This window comes from Equus quagga, chromosome 7 (assembly GCF_021613505.1).
Source record: "Equus quagga isolate Etosha38 chromosome 7, UCLA_HA_Equagga_1.0, whole genome shotgun sequence".
Taxonomy (NCBI): domain Eukaryota; kingdom Metazoa; phylum Chordata; class Mammalia; order Perissodactyla; family Equidae; genus Equus; species Equus quagga.
In genome coordinates this window covers 34377627-34401976 of record NC_060273.1, presented here as the reverse complement: position 1 = coordinate 34401976, position 24350 = coordinate 34377627, and the positions used below count along the sequence as shown (strand labels likewise).

General features: G+C 43.7%; 1 protein-coding gene across 2 annotated transcripts; it reads right to left on the bottom strand.

The window, feature by feature from the left end:
• Window positions 1-870: 870 nt before the first annotated feature.
• Window positions 871-24331, bottom strand: PMS2 (PMS1 homolog 2, mismatch repair system component). 2 transcript variants are annotated; one of them, XM_046667418.1, is made up of 16 exons: window positions 24206-24331; window positions 22311-22450; window positions 21719-21805; window positions 21444-21546; window positions 20263-20446; window positions 18426-18593; window positions 17792-17889; window positions 16650-16749; window positions 15555-15639; window positions 14095-14250; window positions 11102-11981; window positions 6990-7157; window positions 4565-4665; window positions 4182-4351; window positions 1756-2002; window positions 871-1608 (listed from the first exon to the last, which is right to left on the bottom strand). In XM_046667418.1, the coding sequence occupies exons 1-16, from the start codon at window positions 24226-24228 to the stop codon at window positions 1445-1447; spliced, it is 2874 nt and encodes a 957-aa protein (XP_046523374.1). In that variant the 5' UTR covers window positions 24229-24331; the 3' UTR covers window positions 871-1444. The 2 variants fall into 2 exon arrangements, with proteins under 2 accessions (XP_046523374.1, XP_046523375.1); XM_046667419.1 differs by lacking the exon at window positions 1756-2002.
• Between the last annotated feature and the right edge of the window lie 19 nt (window positions 24332-24350).

Here is a 24350-nt window from a genome sequence, read left to right as displayed (position 1 = left end):
TGCACCTGAACTGGGCTTTCCCAGCTCTGCTCATCGTCGCGTGACCTCTCTCAGGCTTTACTGCACCAAAACGGGAAGGAGTCAGGCTTCGGTTTTCCACTGCTGCCGTAAACAAGTTAGCACAAACTTAGTGGCTGGAAGCAACACAAATTTATCATCTTACGGTCCTGTAAGTTAGGAGTCCAACAGGGCTGGTTCCTTCTGGAGGCACCAGGGCACAATCCATGTCCTGCCTTTTCCAGCTTCTGGAGGCTACCTTCCTCCATCTTTGAACCGGGAAGGTTGCATCTTTCTGGCCCAGCTGAGAAAGGTTCCCCACATTTAAGAAGTCACGGGCTAGACTGGGCCCACCTGGCCAATCCAGGACACGGTCCCCATTTCACCAGCCTCCCCTTGATCCCATCTGCAGAGCCCCTTTGGCCCTTTAGGTCACACAGCCAAGGGTTCTGGGATTAGGATGCGGCTGTCTTTGGGGGCCCCCTACAATTCCCAACTTGCACTTCTTGTGACTATTAAGTGAGATCCTGCAGACGGGCACACCAGCACAGTGCTTTACACAAATGGCAATAGTTATTCCTTGACTGAATTGTGGCATCTAAGGAATTCTAAGTTGCGAAGGGAAGCCGTCTCCCAGAGGCCCACGGCCTGGGCAGGGAGGGCGAGAGCAGGGAGTGGTCCACACTGGTCAGTGTACACCGACTGCTGTCTGGACTCCACAGAGGGCATTTTTACTTCCATTTCTGTCAGAGTTCAAATGGGACGAGATTCCATGGAAAACTATTTGCCAACCGTCTTGTATCTCCAGTACCACTCAGAGCCAGTAACAAGAATGTCCTGCAGTCCACACCCCAAGGAAACCACATCGCAGCATTAAGGTTACAGGAAACTCAAAGTCTTTTATTTTTCCTTGCCTACAACAGTGCTTTGCCACCCTGACTGCGCCAGGGAACATCTAAAAATAGTGACCTCAGCCCCACCCGGTTTTCTTCCAGCTGGGCAGAGAATCCCCCCTTGGGTTTTCTGGATTATTCCTTTTTTTAAATTTCACGAGCATCGGGGTTGAGAACCACTAATCCCAAAAGGCCATAATTTTACATTTATGAAACGAAACCATTATGAATTTTGTCATCATTAAAGGCTGAGAGTTGGAGCCTAAAGCACGTCTGGCCAGAGCAGAGGCCTGGGTCACTCCGCAAGTGCTCTTCCCATTTTTGTACAACATGCTCTCGCCTGCACACACGCGCACACGCACACACACATTCAAATGCAGAACAAAAAATGTGCAAGCAACGCTCCACATGATTTAAAAAGGATCTCTAGGTCATTTCTAAATGGATCTAGTACTTTGTTTAAGGAGCAGGTTAATTTTGAAACAAACAAACAAAAATGGCTAGTTAAAACCCTGTCTTTCAAAACAGAAAAAGCTGCGATAAAATCTAGAGTCCTAAAAACTGAGGAATGCCATCAGTTTGGAGAAATGACGTCCAGGTTGGCGATATGCCGCATGGTGGGCCTTCCGTGGGGGCAGTTCCAGGGGTGGTCCATCTCGCCCATGTGGGTGATGAGCTTCCTCATCTCGCTCGCGTTGAGCGCGGTTCCGATCATCACCTGAACATAGACACAATGGCGTGAAGGGAACTCGGACTGGTTTTTGATAGAACAGCAACTCTTCAGAAGCACTTTTCCCTTCAACAAAACTGGACAAGATCACAACTCAAAAACAATGTTCCCAGAAAATTTGCCCCGAGCACCTACCTTCAAAGAGCCCAGCCCTCCACTTTTTGTGAGACCCGGACCTCCATGGCTCCTCCAGGGCAGCACACCTTTCTAGAGACCCGACCACACCTGTCCAGGATCCACCAGTCTCAGCTCCAACACGACCGCCCTCTCGGCAACTGCAGCGGTTCCCCCTTGAGCCCTTCAAGCCGTTCTCCGCAAAACACCCAAAGATTCCTTTTAAAGGTATGCCAGAGCACGCGGCTCCTCTTCCTGGCTCTCCCCTCTAGGGAATAAAAGCCCAAGCACACCACCTGATTGGCCCTCACTGGCCTTTGTGCCCGCACACCCTCCCCAACCCCAGCCCCACTGGCGCCCCGTCCTCTCTTGAAAGTACATAAAGCAAGTACCTGCCTCAGGACCTTGGTACTGGCTATCCCCCAGGCCAGGGATGCTCTTTCCCCAAAAGTCTGCACGTCCCACTTCCCCTCTCCCTTCGGGCTTCTGTACAACATCCCTGTCTCCTCTCAGTGAAACAACCCTCCTTGTCTAGCCCTCCTGAGCCCTGGCCCCGCTTTTTCCCCACAGCACATATCACCATCTGACATACTCGTGGACATGAGCAGACTCCCCAGCAAGTACAGAGAAACTGAGACCCTGAGAAACACGGAGAGATGGCAAGAGGTGACAATCCTGAACTTTTCTGTCACTTTCTTCCATGAGCCAGGCAGTCCTATGGAGGCGAGATATCCAGCAGGGTGTGGCCACGTCAGAGGAAGACAGGCAAGAAACAAGCTAACAGAGAAGCAAGCACTACCGGGGGGAGGCTACCGCGGTGGGGCGCTCAGGGCTGGAGGCCGGGAGGGAGCCAGGCATGTGAAGAAGGATGGGAGGCTGAGAATCCAGGCGGAGGGACCGGCAAGCACAAGGGGCTCGAGGCAGGAGGGAGGCCAGTGTGACGGTGGTCTGGGGCAGAGCAGTCGGCGCCGGAAGCGCAGGCAGGGCCTGGAGCACAGGCCCTCGGGAAAGCCCACCCCAGTCAGCAGGGGCGCTCGTGAGCCACGAAGAGCTGCAGCACGCTGGACTCGCCAGGGCAGGGAGTGAAGGACAGCCTGCGGCTCCAAAGATCTCCGAGTCATGTAAGACAGAACTTGAAATGCCTGGCCATTAGCACAGCCAGTCCCAGCTCTACCTCTCACTCAGACTCCAGGACTGGAAGGTCAATGCTAGGTCTTTATCAAAGAACTATCTGTGGCTGCAAGTCAGGTCCTGGGCCTCAGTCTCTGCTCTACTTACACTTTTCCCTTGAGTGATTTCACCCAATCCCGTGGCTGTAAAGTACAGCTCAACTTATCTCCAGCACGGACACTTCCCCTGAGCTTGAGAGTCATCAATATGGCTGTTTTCAGACACCCCGACTTAGAGTCCCAGGGGATCGCAAACACAACCCGGCTAAGACAGAACTCCAACCCTTCCCACTTGCAAATGTAAAAAGCTGCTGATCTTGCCCTGCTCCCTTGTTTCCGTTACGGGACACCCCCGACTTAAGACTGTTCTCCATTCCAACCCTTCAGCACCTCCCACCCGTGCAGCACAAACTCTCAGGTTCTGACCGGGATCTGCAAGACCCTATGGGGGTCCTCTGGACGCCGCTCTGCTCTCATCCTGGTGCGCTCTCCAGTCACGCGGGTCCCCCTCTGGCTTCACCAGACACCCCGAGTCTCTGCACTCGCTAGTTCTTCTATCTGGAAAGTTCTCATCCAGGGGGCTCCGTCTCACCTTCCGAGCGTCAGCTCAGACGTCACCTCCTCAGTCGGTCTTCCCCTGACCACCCATCTCAACTGTTCACCTCATTTTTCTGTGCTCACTCCCTACCCCAATGCTGCTTTAATTTCTTTAGTGAACTTACTGGTATCTGAGGTTGTTGTTATTTTTTATAGCAGGGGCTCAAGAAATACCTGTTGAATAAATGAAGGAATGGCGTCCTGACTGTGCCTACAGGCCAGTGACACAGGTTCACTTACTTTACTTTGACGTCAGGCTAATCACAAACTACTGCTACCATTGTCCGCACCAATCTGAGCAGCGGCAGTGGAATTTCACGGCGCAGCCTGTGAAATGCTTGCTGACGGAGGGACTCGGCATAATCTTATGCGTGTCCTTTAGGCCTGGCAGCAGCAGATCTTTATCTACCAATGTGGTTAAAACCCAGAAGGTCCATAAAGCAGCAGTGTGCATAATAAATAGCTAAGCATGCTGGGATACTGTTTAATGGAAGTAAAGAGCAATAATTAAGGGTCAGAGGTCAAAGACAATGCAGACGTGTTGAGCTCCTATGTTACCATGGCAGAGGGCAATGTGGCTCTATATGTCAACGACCCAGGGCAATCACAGCCACTTTTAACAACGCTGACTGGTCAGGAGAAGAACTGACCAGTCCCAGCAGACGAGCTTTCTCTACTCACAGACTTTCGACAGGCTCTGGAGGCAAACATCTGCCTGACTCGGGAAGGCCGGCACATCACCCCAGGGCTGTCGCTCAGCATGAAGATCAGTTCATCTATGTCCTGAGGGCCAAAGGTCCAGTTTTTACTGGTCGGCAAGGAAATCAATTTAGCCCTTTCAGTGACTGGAGCTAAAAGAATAAAATTTGGAGAAAAACCCATTATTTGAAACATGCCTTTCATTTGAGTGCTACTTGTAACGAACATTTGAAAGAGAAGGCAGAAGCAAAATGCTTTTCGGGGGACAATTGTCATCTCTTATGAAATACACTGATCCATATGACCTCAAAGATGGTTCTCAGCTCTAAAAGGACAGAACTCTACAGTCCTAAGTAGTAACTTACCGCCTTCATCGATAACAAAATCAAAGCCATTCTTTCGGAATATTTCCAGGTTTTCTATCAGAACAGCTTCATTGACGGCAGTTAAGTTGAGAGTCTGCGGTCTGAAAACAGAAGAGATTCGGACCACATTTTGAAGTCAAACACTGACCTACAAGGCAGAAATGAAACTACAACAACTCTGCGATTCTTGGAATTCACTCCAAAAAGCAACATGAATAACATTGCATGCAGCTGTGTGCCTTTCCTGTCTCAAAGCTCTCTGAGAATTTCCTTTTGGCTTGCTTTTTTAAAGTTCCTTTTAGAAAAACTACAACAGTAGTTTGCTTTTCCTCGATCTGCCAGCCCACCCCAATGAGCCAGTCTTTTTTTTGAATCCCCTCTTTAAAGATAACAGTATTATATGAAAATACTGTTTTTCTCCCTCACAATAAAGACAATTTGAAAGGCTGGGTTAAGGTCACTACAGGCATTTGAAAACAGAATAAAGAGCACCTGTCTTGCTATCCTGCTCCTTCCTGTGCCTGCGTTATTTATCTATCCCTTATCCACCCAGGATAAGGGAAATCCAGGAGGATTTCCCAAGTGCTCAAGCAGGCAGACACTGCTAACAGCAGGAGATACTGTGGCGAGTACACACAGACCCGGTGTCTGCCCTCACGGGATAACAGTGCAGTGGGGAAGAAGGACATTGATCAAAGAAATAAATTATCGTGTCAAACTACACTGAGAATCAGGAAGAAGAGACGCCGGTGCCAGAAGAGCACAGAGCAAGTGAGACTCGACCCGGAGGGAGAGGGGATCAGAGAAGGCTTCTCTGAGGAAGTGACTTTCGAGCTGAGATCTGGGGGTGAGGGGCAGTACCCAGGCAATGGGGGTGAGGGGTGGGTGCGGGGACAAGTGTTCGAGGTGGAGACAACAGTCTGTGAGAAGTTCCTGTGATGGAGCACTGATGTTCCCAGAGCCACATATAAAGATCCGCTTCATTCTTCTGCATGGCCACGTAGGAATTCCTGGGGTTGTCACGGGAAAACGAAAGATGGCCAGTGTGGCTCAAGTATAGAGAGCAAGGAGAAGGGGGCTGAGGAACGAGGTCCTCAGGGCCAAACTGGGCAGGGCCCGGGAGGACAGAATGCAACTGTGGCCTTCATCCTTTCATCTTGCCTATGGTCCACCCGGGACCCACGGATGCCTGGGATTACCTGGGTCAACTTGAAATGCTACAAACGAGACCTTATGTATGCAAAATAGCTAGAAAGTAGAAGACCTCTCCCAGAGGAGCAGGAACATTTCAGTATTACAAAGCAGCGTGTTAAATGTCTTCATCATTCCCATTTACTCCTACTGAAAACAGGCATCATTAAACCACTCCACAGGGAACAGAGCACCAGGAACTCGGGCTATTTCCCAGCTGCGTGACTGTTTCAGTGGCACAGTTCTTCATGCTGGGATCTGCTGCTTTTGGGATCTGAGTTTATTTCTCTAGGTAGTTTAATTTCCCAAGTGAAAATCCATGACCTCTTCTTACAGCTTTGCCTCAGAAGAGACTTCTGGGGGCCAGCCCAGTGGCGCAGCGGTTAAGTGCACACGTTCCACTTTGGTGGCCCGGGGTTTGCCGCTTCGGATCCCAGGTGCAGACATGGCACCGCTTGGTAAAAGCCATGCTGTGGTAGGCATCCCACGTGTAAAGTAGAGGAAGATGGGCATGGATGTTAGCTCAGGGCCAGTCTTCCTCAGCAAAAAGAGGAGGATTGGCAGCAGTTAGCTCAGGGCTAATCTTCCTCAAAAAAAAAAAAGAAGAAGAGACTTCTGGTCGACATGATATCCTATCACACCATCTTGTGAAGTGGTCAGAGTAGAACATTCAATCTGGCAAAAGAGAGAGAAATACCAAATTCCGCAGCGACTATCGAATCACTGGAATTCATCTACTACAGCTGAGGACGGACACACAGGCTGTGCTCTTTCTGAACAAACCAATTCTACACACTCTAAACAGAAATTCTACATTCTATAAATTGCATTTCACCAAAAGGATTTTCTGGCCGACCAGTGATCAACATTTTTTAATAGCTAAAAAGGTGTGATACTTAAAGAACACAGCTGTGTGACCATGGGCAAGTTATTGAACCTCTCTGTGCGCACCTGCTTCACCACCTGTGAAATGTTGATGGTAACAGTGACTACCTCATAGGTTTGTGAGGATTAAATGAATTAATACATGTAAATTGCTTCAACATTCCTGGTACATAAAGGCACCCATTAAATGGTGGCTAGAACTACCATTATGTAAAAAGGATAAAAATCTGCTGTAGGGATGTTTATGGCAAAAAATATACATATATGTATACATACACACACAAGCTGTTAGATTTTAAATGTGGGGGTGAAACAACACAGAGAATTCCAAACACTGAAATGAGCTTACGCTATGAGCCTCTGACCCTGGAGCACAGTGTGCTGCTGGAGCATCTCGAAGTTGTATTTCTCATCCGTGGCGTGCTGGTCCACTATGAAGATGTCGGCATCCAGTTTGGTTATTATAAATCCCAAGTTAAACTGGCCAATGATTTCCATTTCTGCAAACATCGTCTTACTGTGTATAGAAAATGTTAGTTATAAGACATTTTAAAAGATTATTTTTCTGATGATAAAAGACACTGTAATTAAAAAAACAATACAAAAATAGAGAAAGGTCCTAACACTCCTGCTTTCTAAAGATGACATTAGTTATTCATTCATTCATCCTACTCTCCAGAGACGACAATAGTTACTACTATTAACAACTTGGTGTTTATCCTTCCAGACCTTTGTCTATACAGTAATTGTTTAAAAAAAAACAAAAATGGAATCATAATTCCTCATAGAGTTAATACTCTCATCACTTACCAACGCATCTTAGGTATTTTTTCAGACCCACACACCAAGATCTACCTTATTCTTTTTAATGGCTAAACAGGAATTCACCATGTGGATGTACCATAACGTGTCTGACAAATTCTCTAATAAAGCACATTTCAGTCGGGACCATTTTGAGCAATAAGAAGCTGCAACAAACATTCCTGCACATAAATCTGCTCTCTTGTAGGAGTATTTCTATACGACAAATCCCTAGATGTGGAATTACATATGCACATTGTTTTTTGGGGCTTTTTTGGTGAGGAAGATTCGCCCTGAGCTAACATCTGTGCCAGTCTTCCTCTATTTTGTATGTGGGTCACCGCCACAGCATGGCTTGATGAGCGGTGTAAGACAATGCCTAGGATCCGAACCCGCGAACCTGGGCCATCAAAGCAGAGCATGCCGGACTTAACCACTAGGCCACAGGGCCAGCTCTGTACATTTTTGATGTTGATAAGAGAGCTGTAAAAGTTGACACTCCCACCAACGGTGTACAGAGTCTCTTTTTGCCAGGCCTGGGTATCAATCTTTCTAATATCTGCCAAGCTCACCAATGGGTCCTTTGGTGGGTGACTTCAAAATCTAATGCCATTAATGACTCTGTAAGTCAGTCCAGACTAGAGGCAGACACCACCACTAATCTTCACATGAGAAACTGACACTGTAATTCTGCAACCTGCACAATTAAATTTGTGAAAACGGATTTCATCAGTACCAGCCCTGTGGCTACAGGAACTGAGACTCTGTCAGAGCCACGGTGGAAGCTCTCTGGTTCTCAGACAGTGACATGAGCTGAGGATGAAAGGACCTGAGATTGTCACTTCTTTCTGTAAGTGATCCAGTGCCCTGAGGAGGATCCACCCCACACCACAGTGCTTATAATCGTCACTGCCACGGCAGCCACTTGGGCTCCCGAGGCCCGTACTTTCACCAGCACTGCATCACGACCAACCACAGGTGACGATCTGATGCACCGCGATGCCTCTGCAGGCCAGGGATTACTCAGCTCCCATTTCCTATCAGCCAGGAGGTCAAATCCAAGGTCACGACCAAACCCATCCCAGAACCCTCCCTTTGAGGGTCTGTCTCCTGGAACCACTCCTGGGACTAGTTCCTTATCATCATAGTCCAACCAAGAGACAGAAACCACAGCAGTGATTTGAACAGGGAGAATCTGTAACAGAGTATTATGAGCCAGTCACAGGCGGTTAACTACTAAGCTAAGAAATACAGGAGCAGCAAATGCAGAAGGTAACCCCACTGCCAGGGATGAAGGAGAGTGTCCCAAGGAGGGAGTCCTGGAAGAGCACCAGCTCCCCCCAGGCTGAGCTTCAGACCTTGCTGGAACAGGCACGGCTGCAGCCCACTGGATGAAGAGCAGTTTGCCAGAGCATCATAGTGAGCGATGCTGGGCCTCCTGCACGCTGCTGGTGGCTGCCTTGCAGGAGGAAAAGAAAAGGGCACACAAGCAAGGAGAGAAGCCGCAGCGTCCCGCGAGCGCCCCCTACTGATAAAAGTCTAACAGCACACCAGGAGAAATGCTTACACGGTCCAGCCTCCAGGAGGGAAAGCAAGGCCAAGAAGGATGGATTTGGAGCAGAGAAGCAACAAACCGGTAACTGGCAAAAATACCAGCTCTCTGGCTGTGATGCCATGCTCTCCCAGGAACCGTCTGAGTACGCTCTGGTTCCCAGGCAGACTCCCTATGGGGAGAACCTGTGCCCACCTGAAGACCCAGGTCTTCCGTGTCTTCGGCAGGTAACCTCACTCTGAACTAAAAAGGAGCATCTGGCTTAAAGAAACAACGAAGAAGAAACAAAACCTTACAACTTGATATATTTAGTTGTAATTCAAAGTACAGAAACGGGACCTGGGAAACACTACCTCAGTGTCTTCGATTACTGCCTAATCTTTAGCTTGAAATGTATTTCTCAGGAAAAAGTACACCATACCACGCCTCGTCTCAGAACAACTCAGAACACAAGCAGAGCCAATCCAGCAGCCAGGCACTGGAAGCCAGGAGCCACTGCCAGTCCGTCGGGGAGCAGGGTTTCTCAAAGTGACCACTTGGGCGCTTGGCGAAAATGCAGATTCCTGGGCTCCACAGGGGGCTCTCCCAGGTGGACCGATGCAGACTCTCTGGGTGCTGGCCATAGGCTCTGCTTCTTTAACAAGCGCCCTAAGTGATTCTTACATGTACCGGAATTCACAAACTATAATAACAGGGGATCAATAAACGTTGGTTGAATTAGTTAAAATCTCTCATTTTTAAAAATTACAGTTAATTTCACTCACTGAGTGGGCTAAACGAATCCAAAGATAAAGGATACCCAGCATTAATTTGGGGTACCTTTACATGTCTCTCCCTATCAAGCACATACTTTCGAAGATTGTGTGTGTGAATGTATGCGTGTGTCTGAAGGAACCTGGCTCTCTGCTCTGGCTCCCTCGGAGCTCAAGGCCCCCAGATGACATCCAAAGAGGTTCACCTCCATTATCCACACTTTTTAAAGGAAGTATTTCCTGAAAACCTTTCTCAGTGTAAGCTAGGCACTGTGAATACCGAAGGAAATCTGTAATACAATACTCGTTGTTGAAGGATTTATAACCTAAGTTAGGCAAAGCCCGTGTGGTCCAGACTAAAAGTGCTATAAAATTTCTACATAATTACTGAGCTGCACTGTGTACAGGACAGAGCACATTTCACTAACTGGGGAGACAAAATATATACAAAGTTGAAAAAGATAAGGTTAAATATTTCAAGAGAATTCATCATTTAAAAAGTCCCAATGTGGTACGTAATTACTGCCAAGAAAGTGGGGATAACTAGTGTGTTCTATTATCTGTATCATTAATATTTTTCTTTAAGTTGACTCCTTTTTTTACCTCTTATCCTCTTATCCTCTGCAGTCTTCTTGAAATCACAAGTTTGACAATGTGTTGTAATTTTTTCCTAAAACATGTTAAAATGAAAAATGGGAAACAGCAATGTCCACCAAAATCGCCATGAGTTCAATGCAGGGAGAAGTCACTGTGGGCTGAAAACCTTCAGGAAGAGGAATGAAATGGGGGTCAAGAAGGCACTGATTAATTTGGACTGATGGACAGGACAGGCTAAGAAAATCTAAGGAAAAAATTATTGAAAGGGTTCTGGCAGCAGAACGGTATAGTGAAAGAGTTCTTCACAGAAAATAAATTTGATGGATGTGAGAGGCAATGAAAAGAAGTTGGTGAATGAAAAAAACATCACGGAGGATGCATCGGTAAGGCCACCAACCAATCTGTGGAGTCAAAGCTGCCTCCACCATCAGCATCTGTGGGAGGGAGCATTGAGAAGGGAGACAGAAAGGGAGAGGGGGAGAGGAAGAGAGAAGCGCTGGCAGGGCTGACGTTTCAGGATAAATCTAGTCTGTGGTGCAGAGAAGATGCCCGGGTAGGACGGTCTTCACAGGCAGCAGGAGCCAGAGGACCAGATCCTGGGGCCAAAGCAGGGTGACACCCGAGCCCCGAGCCAGAAGAGATGCCATCAGAACAGAGGACACCCAGAGGAGCAAAACCAGAGTGCGGAAAGACTGGCCTTTGGTTCACTCACCACAACTGACTAAAATGAGCAAAAATACTCTTAAGAAACAAGTTTACCTTATCTCTTTTCTTAGTTCATCTTCTGCTGCTTGATTTTCTCCAGGGCAAATCTTTGCCCTAAACCTCCTATAATTCTGTTCACCTGCTCTTTTTTGTTCTTGGTGATGTAACCGCTTTATTTGTTTAGCTAAAGAACTCATAGAAAAGTCAAGGGGCACTATTTTCTTGTTAATTGTAACAGCTACATCAACTTGAGAAACTGACGGGCTCTGAGTGTTAACCAACTCTGGAAGGATGTCAGAATTTAAAGGAATTTCTTCTTTTTTCAAACGCTTTGTGTTTGAGGCTGTGAGATTAGTTGGCTGAGGCAAAACTCTAAATTTAGATCCACTATCTTCATGGCCTAAATGGCGTTCTGTGTCTGAAAAACGATGGCCAGTTTCAGGTAACTTCTGACAAGACTCCACATTTTCTTGTGAAAACCTGTCTTCAGGGGAGCTTGCTGTGCGGTCACTGCTGGAGTGGCGGCCCGTTTCTGGGGTGCTGGACGCTTCCCCTGAGCCGGCTGAAGTGCTGCTGTGCCCTGAGTCCTTCTCCACTTTGTCCGTGCGGTCACAGGCATCCTCCTCTGAGCTCGTCACCTCTTCCCGGGGGCTGGACGAGCCTGTGGCAGAGACGGGCTTCTGGGGGCAGAGGGAGTCGGAAGTGCTACGAAACTGTGCGCTTCTTTTCTGTCTTGGAGAAATCCGTCTGGGCTCAGCAGCCTTCCGGCCCTGAGACTTGCTCCCTGTCACGTGATGAAGGGAAAAGGCCTCTCTCAGTCTGCAAATGGTCACCGCCCGCTTCTCCTCCCCTCGAGTCCTGGACAATGCGGGACGATCCTGCTTTTCTGGCAAAGGTTGTTCCACCTCTGCTGAGTGTATTTTTATTAGGTTCCCTGAGTAGATACAAACAGAGGAGAGGATCAGGGACTGTACTGAAATGGAACAAGAGGACGTTTTTACGTGAACAGGCACTTCACTAAAGAGGAGGTCCAAATGGCTAATTAAAACCTACGAAAATTGTTCTACATTCATCATAGAGATACGAATTTAAACCACAATATGACGCCGCTATCTACTCACCGGAACGGGTAAAATTAAATAAACAACAAATACGCACAACGATGACAATCAAATGGAAGGCTACATACTGCTGGTGGTAGTGAAATTGGCAGAATCGCTTTGTAAACTCTCTGGGAGTGACAGTCCTAAATCTAAACGTGCATGCCTGTGACCCAGCGTTGCCACATCCGTGAGAAACGTCTGGCTGTGCTTGCGAAAGCCATGGACGGGGATCTTTCCGACAACTTTACTCATTACAGCCCCAAACTGGAAACAACCCAACTATGCCCAAATAAATCGTGGTACTCAAATGCAGTGGAATATTGTACAGCACCGAGAATGACTGAATGAACTGTCACACATGACTTGGATGAATCTCACAAAATATTGAAAGAGAAACAAATCACAAAAAAGTACATACAGGATGACTTCAAATTAAAAACAGATAAAACGAATCTATGGTGTTACAAGTTAGGAAAATGGTTACCACAGGGGGATTAGTGTATGAAAAGGGGTACAGGCTGGTTGTGTGGGTGCTATTTCTGGATCTCAGGCTGAGACACTTATAAGCCACACACTTAAGACATGTTTGTTTCTGCGTAGCTGCTATACTGCAATAAAATGGCTGAAAGGAAAGCACTGATTCAACTGTGCTTCAAGAGGGTCAGGTATGTTGAGCACTTTCTCTCTATGGGGCAAAGTGCCCATGAGTGAGCTCAGAGATGCCACCACTGGCCCATTCCACAAAGATGTGTGTGCTACCCACCGTCCTCCACCCCTTGCCCCCCACAGACACATCCATAATCCCCATGCAGAATAGGGCCAGGGAAGACATGGGACCTACCACAGGGAGGTCAATGGCTCTGCCACACCAACGTCAGCGTTTCTGTGCTCCTCTCCCAGCACCTAGCAGCCCCACCCCACCCCTCAGGAGCTTTGTGCCTCCAGCACATCCCTGAGTACCAAAACTGCCCAGCATGGCACTCTGAGAGCCTGCCCCACGGCCATCCGAATTGACCCCTCCCCAGCCTTGGGTTAGGAAATGTTAGGACAAAGCCACTCTGTATCTCGCCACTCTCCTAAAGCCCCGGCTATGGCTCCTGGTACCCTCAGTTTACAAAGCCACGTCCCAGAGCAATTTCCTCTCACTGGGAACAACACTCATCTGCCACCTTAGCTTTCCCCCAGACAGCTCTCAGGCTTTTCCCCCTGGAGGACACAGTGATGAGCGGCCACCCTTCCATCTCTGCATGTAGAGACATGAAGATCAGAGGAGGCAGCTCAGCCCAGAGAAGAGAGCATCCACCCCAAGGAGTGGATGTGGCTGTCAGAGGGGGTCAAGACCCACTCTTCCCTCTGCCAAGGACGGCAGCTGGAGCTCAGCTCTGGTCCCCTCCCAGACGGCCCGGAGGCACCTGGTTTGGATGAAAAAGAATAAAACTAACTCCTCAAATAAATGGCTGATCATTTACGACCAGGTAGTGAAATAATGATTGTGCATATTATCACATATGTCACATCAGCTTTGGGGCAACTCTGATTTCAACCTTCCACTCAGTGAAGAAGGCAGGGGGTGACAGGAGGGAAAACGGCACAGTAAGGACTTCCAAAATTTCCCTCCTCCACAAAAAGAACGAGAAGACTGCCAAAAGCTGTCAAAATCAACTTTTTCAGAACTCTGGAAATTAACAAAAATTTGCAGCAATTGGAGAGTGTTTATTAAAAAAAAAAAAAGTTGAGTCCTGGTAAGAACATAGCCCTGTGTGTGCTAAATGTGGCTGCCTGTGTCCCTTTTGAATCAGATTACCTTAAACCTGCACGACATACTTTCTAGGGTGACATAACCACTCCTGTCTAAAAGAGGCGATTTTGTTTCATGTCAACAAAACTGCACCTCACAAGAGCGCTAAGTTTTAGAAGCTGTTCATATACGTGTATTTTTCTTACCTTCAGTATCCAGCAGCGGCTGCTGATTGACATTAAGTTTGTTGACCTCACTATCAAACATTCCTATCAAAGACGTCTTTAAAACTGCCAACAAAAGCTTCTCCTCTTGGAGTAGAATTTGCCTTTTATCTGGAGTAACATTGATATCAACACATTCTAAGGTAAAAGAGAAAAGATATTTATCATGTAAATTTAAATTCGCCTGTGACAATAGAAATTTCCCCATCTACTATTCTGTTCACGTGGACTTACTAAAGATACTATTAAAAACGTTACAGTGTACAGATTATTATTCATAAACTATACAATTATTTCTTTCAAACAAACAAGGAAAAGATGAATAATTTTTTTTAAACTGTTAAAATATGCAAGGATTTGAATGAGTAAACTGTAAAAGAAAAGAGCAAATTTTCATGTGTTTACATGAAAATGTATAATAAAACTGCAAACTAAAATAATACATCATTTTGTCACCTATTGAATTTGGTTAAAAAGTGTGAGACCTAGCACATTTTGGTAGATGTGTAAATTGCTACAACACAATCACGTTCACTGACCCAGTGATTTCACTTCTAGGAATTCATCTTAAGAAAAGAATCAAAGATATAGATTACATTATAAGAACTGTATTTAAATTTCCAAAAACTGAAAACAACTTAAATAGCTAAAAAACAAAAAAAGTTTAAAAATTAAGGCATATCAGGGCTGGCCCCGTGGTGCAGTGGTTAAGTTCACATGCTCCACTTCAGCAGCCTGGAGTTCACGGGTTCAGATCCCTGGCATGAACCTACACACCATTCATCAAGCCATGCTGTGGCAGCGTCCCACATACAAAATAGAGGAAGACTGGCACAGATGTTAGCTTGGGGCCAATCTTCCTCACCAAAAAAAAAAAATTTAAGGCATATCCATACGTTAGAATATAATGAATGCAGCTATTAATATCATGTTTCCAAATAATTTTCACTGACATGGAAAAGAAAATGTTCAAACCTAAGGGAAAAGAGCAGGATACAAAAATTAACCAAAATTATTTTCTCACCCCAAGGTATATATATAGACATATATATATCATTATATATTTTTGAAGGTGTGTACATAGATATTTCTAAGTATCTAGAAAAAATACTGGATAACAATAAACCAGAATTTTAACAATCAGAAGAAGAATACGAAATGAATTATTTTCAAAATTAAGAAGACCATTCAGTCTTCTTTCTCCCTTGGCTGACGTGAAAAAGTCACATTTTCCTAATAATACAATTAACGTAGTTTCAAGTAGAAAGCTGGAAAGTCTGTGTGAAAAATAAACATCTATAAAACAAAAAGCTGTAAAAAAAATACATCGCCATTAATTGTTACGACAAAAGTCTCTTTCCAGTCCTATCAGAGCTTTATAATTTCATTTTACTCTTTTGGGAGTAAGTCAGCAATTTTAGTGAACTCTCAGCGGAACTTACCTGAATCAACAGAAACGTTAAGAACAACAAATGGATACTGATGTCGATTATACATGTGATAGACCTCATTCACGAGTCTGGAAACCTACACAAAAAACAAAGTTGAGGAAACCTATACATGTTCCCTTCCCCCAGTGTTCCAACAACGTGCTATTCTAACCAACCACCAAAAGGATACAATTTTTAACAGCTTTACTGAGCTATAATTGGCCTGCAATAAACTGCGCATAGTTAAAGGACACAACTTGATAAGTTTGACATATGTATTCACCCATGAAACAATCCCCACGATGAAGATAACGAACGCATTCATAACCAAAAAAGTTTCCTTGTGCCCTTCCAAAAGATACTTTTAATCATAGATTCCTAAAACTGAATCTTTTTCCAATCTAAAGATGTTCTTGAAGAAAGGTCAGTGAAATGCCGGTGCAGTTTAAATGCTCATAAAACACACTGAATGTACAGAGAAATGTATTTAGATGACTTTAGAAGGAGACGAATTAAATGGCATTAGAGAAAAACCGTAAAATCACACCAATTACGATATTGGTTAAAAATGTAGAAGTTGAACCATATCTGGCAGACAGAAGTAATTTATCACTGGAGAACACAAACTATAACTGAGGTACAATGTGGCTGAAGATGCACAGTCAAAGCTGAACCAGTGAAAACCCTGTAACCATATCAAGATGACCAGTGTAAATTTGAAGCAGAGTAATTTGGGCCCTTATTTTCTGAGAAAATAAAACAGAAGGAAGAAAAAATAGACAAGCATATGATGTGTGCCAATCTACACTGAAAAGTCTAGATAATGGTGAATGTTTCAAAATGTTTACTTTCTCCAACAGTGATAATTTTCATGATATAAATATATTGGTTGGTTATTAAAGGTGTACGTAGATACATACATAATTCAAACAACTACATAGCAGACTTTTCTAAGTGCCCAAAATAAGATAATTTAAAGCCATGTTTCTGAGTCGACTTTCCAAGTTCCACGTAAAGTGTCTGTGCCGGAAAAAATTATTAAATAATAAATAAAATCAAAAGCTAAAAAGAAAAGAGAAAAAATTAATACCAAAAAATGTTCAATACCTTTGCTGGGTCACAAGGCCGTCGATTGATAAAGAAAAATTGTCTGTCTGTCGAACTCCTTCCAACACCATGAGCACAGCGAGAAATGAAACCTGAGATGCTGTTCCATGTTAATACAGGAAGGGCAGGGTTCCAGAATGAAAAAGATTAGAAACATCTATCAGGTGGCACGTTCTTAAGTAAAAAATAAAAACATAACACCTGGGGACGCACTGATAATGTTAACATTCCAGTTAATGTGCGTCTGTGCTCCATTCGGATGAATCGTAAAAAGAACACAGACCCTTTGAACGCTCTAAAGCTCCTATCGTCTACAAGTGCCCCTGGGCAACTCAGGGGTTTCAAAAGCGCTTTGCATCAGCCCTCCTCTCACTTACCCTATGAAATCCTTGGTCTCCACACAAGGAGTGCATCTCACCCCAAAGTCACACTCTCAGAACCTCCATGCTGTCCCCACCAGCTGGCCAGGGACTCCAGCCACTTGTCATCAGGATCTTTGCCCACATTCCCTGCCCTTTTAAAATCCGTTCTCGGTTAGCAAACTTCTATCCACTAAGGTATCAGTAAAGTGTTTATTCTATCTGAGATCTACCTCAGGGATATTCTCATTTCCATAAGAGCAATACCTGGACATAAAGAAATTAATCCCCGTCTTTAATTTCAGGCATAAGCCAAAGGCAAGTGGAGGGAAGGTAAGCGCTATGGACCGTCAGAGGGCCAATCCTGCTTATGGAAAATGCCCACTTTTCTTACACTAAAAGTAATGACGCTGGACTGGACTTTGGGTAAGGCATGAAGTAAAGGAAACAGCCTCTACCGCTCTCTGCCAGATCCCAATAAACAGAAACATTATACACAAAGCAATTTATTAAAAGTTATTCTAATTGTTCACTAAACAAAGCCTTTACTATAAACACTAATTCAATAGGAAACCCTCTAAAATGCATTGGTTACCCGGAATATTGTTTCAATGGAGTAACTGAGTCCTTCCTATAAATCCTCTTTCTCAGTAATTCTGCCCACAGTTTTATAATGGACATAAGAAACTATAAGCCTCGAAATCACTGTTTTTAAAACCAAAAAAACCCAAAAAGCTCAAGAAGAAATGTTCGATCGCAATTTCCTGGCAGCAACCTACTTACCAAAACAGATTATGCAGAGCGTCAGAACAGCTCAGCCCGTACTCTTCACAGACGGAGTCACTAGGGGGCAGCTGCACAAAAGGAATGAGGCTTTGCAACTAGAAGAAACCAAGATTCACAGTTATTTCCTACCAAACAGAGAATGGACTGACTTCAGAAAGGAAGATACGGAGGGGTTTTGTGTGGTTTCCTTCCTAGCCAAGCTTTCCACATTAAGAGCACAAGGAAATGGAAAAAATCTCGACGGCTGTTTTTTGGCAGTGCCGTAATAATTTTGATTTTTTATTAGAAAGATGAAACACTTGAGCTCCTACTTAACCAAAATTAATACGCTGCCCACATTCATTTATATTTTTTCAGAGAGTAAAAGGACTATTCTGTTCTCTGGAAGAATAAAATGAAAACACCTTCAGCTCTCAACATTAATGTTTGTGGCAGGTACCGTGCCAGTCTTCCTCTATTTTGTATATGGGATACCGCCATAGCATGGCCTGATGGGGCCCATCTTCCTCACACACTCACACACACACAAATCAATTCTTGGATTTTACTCTCTATTCTATTGGAAAGGACTATAGAAACCCACCACAATCACTGTAGCAATAAAATGCTTTAAGTAACTGGCCACCACTACCTGCTTCTGCCCAAACACTGATCCAATATTTTCCTTGATGCTGGTGCTTCCACTTGTGCACACCACAGGCTGTCGCTTTCCTTGTCCAACCTGATTGGTGCAACTTACACGGACGCCTGCTGAAATGATACAGTAGGCATGTAAGACCTGGATCATTTTGGCATACTCCTGTTCAAAAAACACAAACGCAAGGCTCACCGTTACGTTAAGCTTACAAGAATTACACGGCTCAAGTTATAACATCCAATTCAAGGTTCTCCTATCATCTCACAAACAAGGCGAATTATTCCTGACAGAATGCCTCACAAATCGCATCTCCCTACATGGTATAAAAGGGAACTCAGAGGTTTTGGTTCTTAGCCACACGTCCCTCATTTGCAAAACATCCATGCCCACTGCTATTAACATCGAAAAGTGCCTTTTTTTGACTCTGTAATCCCGCCTCTAAACATTTATCCTTGCAGAAAGATTGGCACAAGCAATCAAAGATATATTACAAAAACATTCACTGAAACAATGTGGAATTGTGAGAAATCCATCAACAAGGAGCTAATTAATTATGGAGATCCATATAATGGTGAAATGATAAAAAATAAGGTAGTACAAATTGACCAAAGTTACAGAACAGCATATATAACATGATCCTAATTGTTAAGAAAATAGAAACATATGCATAAATGTTGTATATACGTGCACCCATTTAAAGTCTTAAGGCTATAAACCAAACTCTGGGAGGTAGGCAGAGACAATATCAACTTTCTACCACATAAAATTCCATATTACTCAAATGTTTCATATTCGGTAATGCTTGATTTCATTACGTTAATTAATTTATCTTGAAATCTTTCCAAGATTTATAAATACATGAAACTAAAAGGAGTCTGGAAAGATATACATCAAATTGTTAATAATGGTTGTCTCTGGCAGGTACAAGTCTTTTTCCCTACATTTTCTGAGACATTAATTTTCTACCATAAAACACAAATAATTATAATAAAAAATTTTCCTCTGTACAAAAAATTTTTAATTTTCAAAGAAAAAAGAAAATTTTTCAAGTTTTCTCTGTAGTAAATACCTATTTTTGTAAAATTTAGTAAAGTTATAACTAGCAAAAATTGCTTTACAAGAAAGTTTTTAGCTACATATGTTTAAGTAACTTTTTTGATTATAAAAAATACATGTACAAAATAGAAAAGCACAAGAAAGACAGCAAAAAGTAGATAGGATCTCACATGCAAGGACTACCACTGGTAACATTCATGTGTCCACTCTGCTGGCCTTTTATCGACGCATATTTAGGCCAGTTGCTTTGTTTTTACAAAATTGTAGTCATATAGTATATAGTGTATATGATTATATATATACTATTTATATTAGTATATATGAGTTCATATACACTAATACACATATACAGATTCTCATATATATACATATACAGTTTGTAATTGCTTTTTAAACACACCCATTATGTAACATTTAGCTGTTTCATTTTCATTCAAATCATAAAAGCCGTAATAATTCATTTCTCAGGGAACCAAGAAAAATAATCTTATTTTGAAAAATAAAGACAGAATCCAAAAATAACGTTATTTCTTAAAGAACACATTTCCCATCTTAGAACACCTAATAGATACAATTAGATGATTCTTTTCAAGAAAAGAAAAGGGTAAATTATCCCAAAGTTAAATCTTTGAGGGGAAAAAGCAAACCAAGTACTTCTCAAAAAACCAAGGGAAGAGAATCCCCTGAAGAGGAAACCACTGTGGGAGGTCTCTGCCTCCATCCTCACGTTACACTCTCAACACTCTTGGGAAGCGGGATTCTGAAATCACTGTACCTTTTTAATATTCCTCTGAAACTCCTTATGGCGCACAGGAAGCGTATAAAACAACTGCTGGACACTGACCGTCGTCCCTCTGGGCCGTGGGTAGAGGGTTTTCTGGACAATTCTCCCATTGTGATCAAACACCAGTCGAGTTCCCACCTTTGCAGACGCGTGGCAGGTAGAAATAGTGACATCGCTGTAAGAGGATGGGGGCAGGCAGGGTCCGTTAGAGACTCTAGGGTGTTGGACACGCTCATTTCCTCACTCCTGTTCTCTCAAAACTCTCCTAAAAAAAGACAGTCCCTCTGAGATCACCAAGAGGGTTTAAATGGGTGAGGATTCATCAGAAAATCTAAGGTCTGGCGCCTCACAGATAGTGAGAGGGAGTTCTGTGAATGGTTTATTTTGATAACAGCTTTGACATTTGTTTTTTTGGTTAAACCGCAAAACCATAAAAGACTCCCAAACTAAGACATTCATGAATAAAGATTTATTTCTCAGTTATGTTACTACTGTTCTAATAAATTTTTTAAAAAGGATTCAAAAGATACTATAATTCAAATGTACAATTATTTATAAAAATTTAGAATCTGTTATGTAATTAAATAAGTGCTTTGGTTAAATTTCTTCTTAAACAGTAAAATAAATTAAAACCAAAGCATGGGGCCGGCCCCATGGCCGAGTGGTTAACTTCGCGCACTCCACTTCGGTGGCCCAGGGTTTCACTGGTTTGGATCCTGGGCTCGGACATGGCACCACTCATCCAGCCATGCTGAGGGGGTGTCCCACATGCCACAACTAGAAGGACCCACAACTAAAATATACAACTATGTACTGGGGGGATGTGGGGAGAAAAAGCAGGAAAAAAAAAGAAGATTGGCAACAGTTGTTAGCTCAGGTGCCAATCTTTAAAAAAAAAAAAAGAAAATACTTAAAAAAAAAGTTACTGCTTTAAAGGGTTACAATTTTTCCACAATACTATTTGCTTCATTTCATTTATTCATTGCTCACATTTCATTGCTTACATTTATCCTACCACTTAGATTGACAGTAAGACAGAACAGAATGCAGACGTTAGAAGGTGAAACATTCAGGTGGAGAAGTGTGAACAATAATGATTCTAATCATACTTTTTAATTTCCCAGAGAGACTTTTCTAAGGGGTCAAGTTAGTGGATAAAAACATTGCATCACCTCAGGGCACAAAGTGAGCTCAGAGCTTCCCCCCGGAAGCCGAAAGTTTCCACCTGGGTTAGGTCAGCAAACTCTTGAATCTTAGAAGTATGATGTTTCAGAGCTGAAAGAGAGGTGTAAGGTAAGGCTCAAGACATCGCAGGCGATGCAGCAATGAATAAACACAAAGCAACTTGTTTTAAAAAGCTGTTTTTGCGTTTCCTACGACAGCGTTCTGCAAAATTTTGAGACACTGCTCAAATATTTTAAAATAGGATTAGAAAAATTCAACTTACTTAAACCTTCAAAGTTTTCTTCTTCTACCCCGCATCCATTGTCTGAAACTTCAATGAGGTCCACCCCATAGTCTTTAAGCCTTAGATCTAAAAAGTTTAAAATATTTATTTCTCAAACTGATCCACGCTAAAAGCCTTTATGTTTTTATAACCCACATAATACAAATCTAAGAGTCATAACTATATTTATTTAAACATACTATTGTTATTTTGTACATTTTATTTTATTTTTTTTAAAGTCCTTCTTGGTTCTTTACAGGCCCAGATAAAATAGTTTTCTTTCTTCCTTTCGAAAGGGTGACTTTAAATAGTTATTAACAAGAACAGGTTCTAGAATCAGACTTGCAGGTATATTTAACTAGCTTTATAACCTCAAAAAAGTAAATTCTCTGTGCCTTAATTTCCTCATTTGTAAAATGGAGATAATAATAATAATCATTCCTATCTCACAGGGTTATTCTGCACATTAAATTAAAACCCATCTATAGTTCTTAGCACAATGCCTGCCTGCCACATAGTGAGGACACAATAAAAGTTAACTGCTATTACTACCACTATTATTTCTCATGGTTTAAAATTCTCCCAAACTTACCAATATTAGTGGCACCGGCATCCACACTGTTTTCGACCAACTCCTTCACAGCGGTGCTGAGACTCAGTACCACCTGGCCGGAACAAATCTGATGGACTGACTTCCGATCAATAGGTTTGATGGCCTTGGCAAGTTCTGTACTAAAGAAACCAGGTAGGAGAAACAAAGCCAGTATGCAACTATGTACTTTCATCCTGGTTTTAACTCTGTGTCTAAATGATTCACCTCTGTTAACAGTTAGTGGGGCTAACGTGTTCATTTATTATATCAACATATCCATTTATTATATTTATAAATACAAACGTTGTTCTATAATCAAACATCTGCCAAAAAACCTTGTGACTAGACACTTTGAATGCAATGCATATCTAAAATCTAATTATTACTGGGATCTACATGAAAGTGACATATGTATTCCTCAAGCTCTGGGTCAATAACCTTTGCAACAGTGGGATCCTCTTTCTTGAAAAGTGAAAGCGATTATTTCTCACAATTTGAAAAGCCAAGAGTATGGTGGCAAATACACAATGTTTATGTCAAAATGAAAACCATCTTAGAAACTGGGTACCAGTTGTGTAACTACAGTATTCCATGCTGCCTTTGAGTCCCCAGCCCACATCTAGTCTGCCAGCTGCTGCCTTTGCAAAGGCGGCAAAGTTCTTGTTGCATCTGTTCTAAGAGTTTTCCAACTGGTTTGTCTTCACCTTCTCCCCACTCCAATCCGACGTCCATGCTACCATCAGAGTTATTTTCAAAATCACAAATCTGATCAAATAATTTTTCTGCTTAAAAACTTACTGGCATCTCACTGTGTGCCACATGAAGTTTAAACTCTAGTCATAATTGGATCCCAATCTACCTTATTTGCTCATTCTCTCCAATCCTCCCTTTGCCAATTCCCCTACATCCTACTCACAGTGAACAACTGTTTCCCGAACATCTCGAGCTCTTTTAGACACTGTTCCTTGTCTACACAGGTCTGTCTAGACTGCTTCACTCTTCATCCTCTGCCTGGCAAACTCCTGCTCATCCTAAAAACGTATTCTGTGTGTTCGTTAATCTAGCAATTTCTACTAAACGGTTTAACTGATAACTTAGATAAAACAGAACACGAGGCTCCCTGGGAGAGAAATCTTTGGGTATTTCCCACAGCATCTAACACAGAGTAGACCCTCAATAAACCTTTGTAAAATAAAGCAACCAACGTCTTTACACTTCATTCTACCTTGCAAAGACTTGCACACATTTATCTTAAATGCGAAAATGGCAGGTGACACCACATAAAATGGAAAGAAGTCGCTCTAAAAACTTGTTTATTTGGCAACACACCACAAGCTAGTTCTGATATTTATTGTGAAGCGTGCAGGTAAAACAGTTAAACGCAGACAGCGAATCTGGGTTCAGGAATCTGACACTGAATGCGACACGGCTGGGCGAAGATTCGCTTCCCCGAATTCGGTGTAGCTTACTAGCCAGTAATCACGTATCCAATGAGATACAGAAGTATTGCATTTTTTCTAAAACTGTGCAGCGATGCAAATTAGAATGTGCCTTGAAGCCTCCCCTCAAATAACCCCCATTTTTTTTCTTAAAAAAGAGAGAAACCAGTTAAAAAGGAAATGAACTCAGTCTACTGGGACTTCGTGCTCCGAATTCAGGTCCAAGGACGTGTGGCGGCGTCCGGGCAGAATCCCCCGCGACCCCTGACCTCAAGGTGCACCCAAAAGGTGCACCCAAAAGGTGCGCGTCGGGGCAGCGCTGCGGTGCCCGTTCCGGGGCCTCCGTGCCGCGGGCCAGCCATGCGCCGTGGCCACTTTTCCCTCCTTTGCAGGGGTCTGGAACGCCGTGCGCCCGACAGAGGGCGACGGCGACGGGAGACTGCAGGCCTCGCTCACCTCGGCCCCTCGGCTCCCTCCATGAATCCAGAGCCCGGCCCGCCTCCGGGACTGAGGGAAGGTTCCCGCCGCCGCTCCCACAGCGGGAGGCCCCGCCTCCAGAGCGCCCATTGGCTGCTTCCAACGCCGTGCCCCGCCCCTTCCG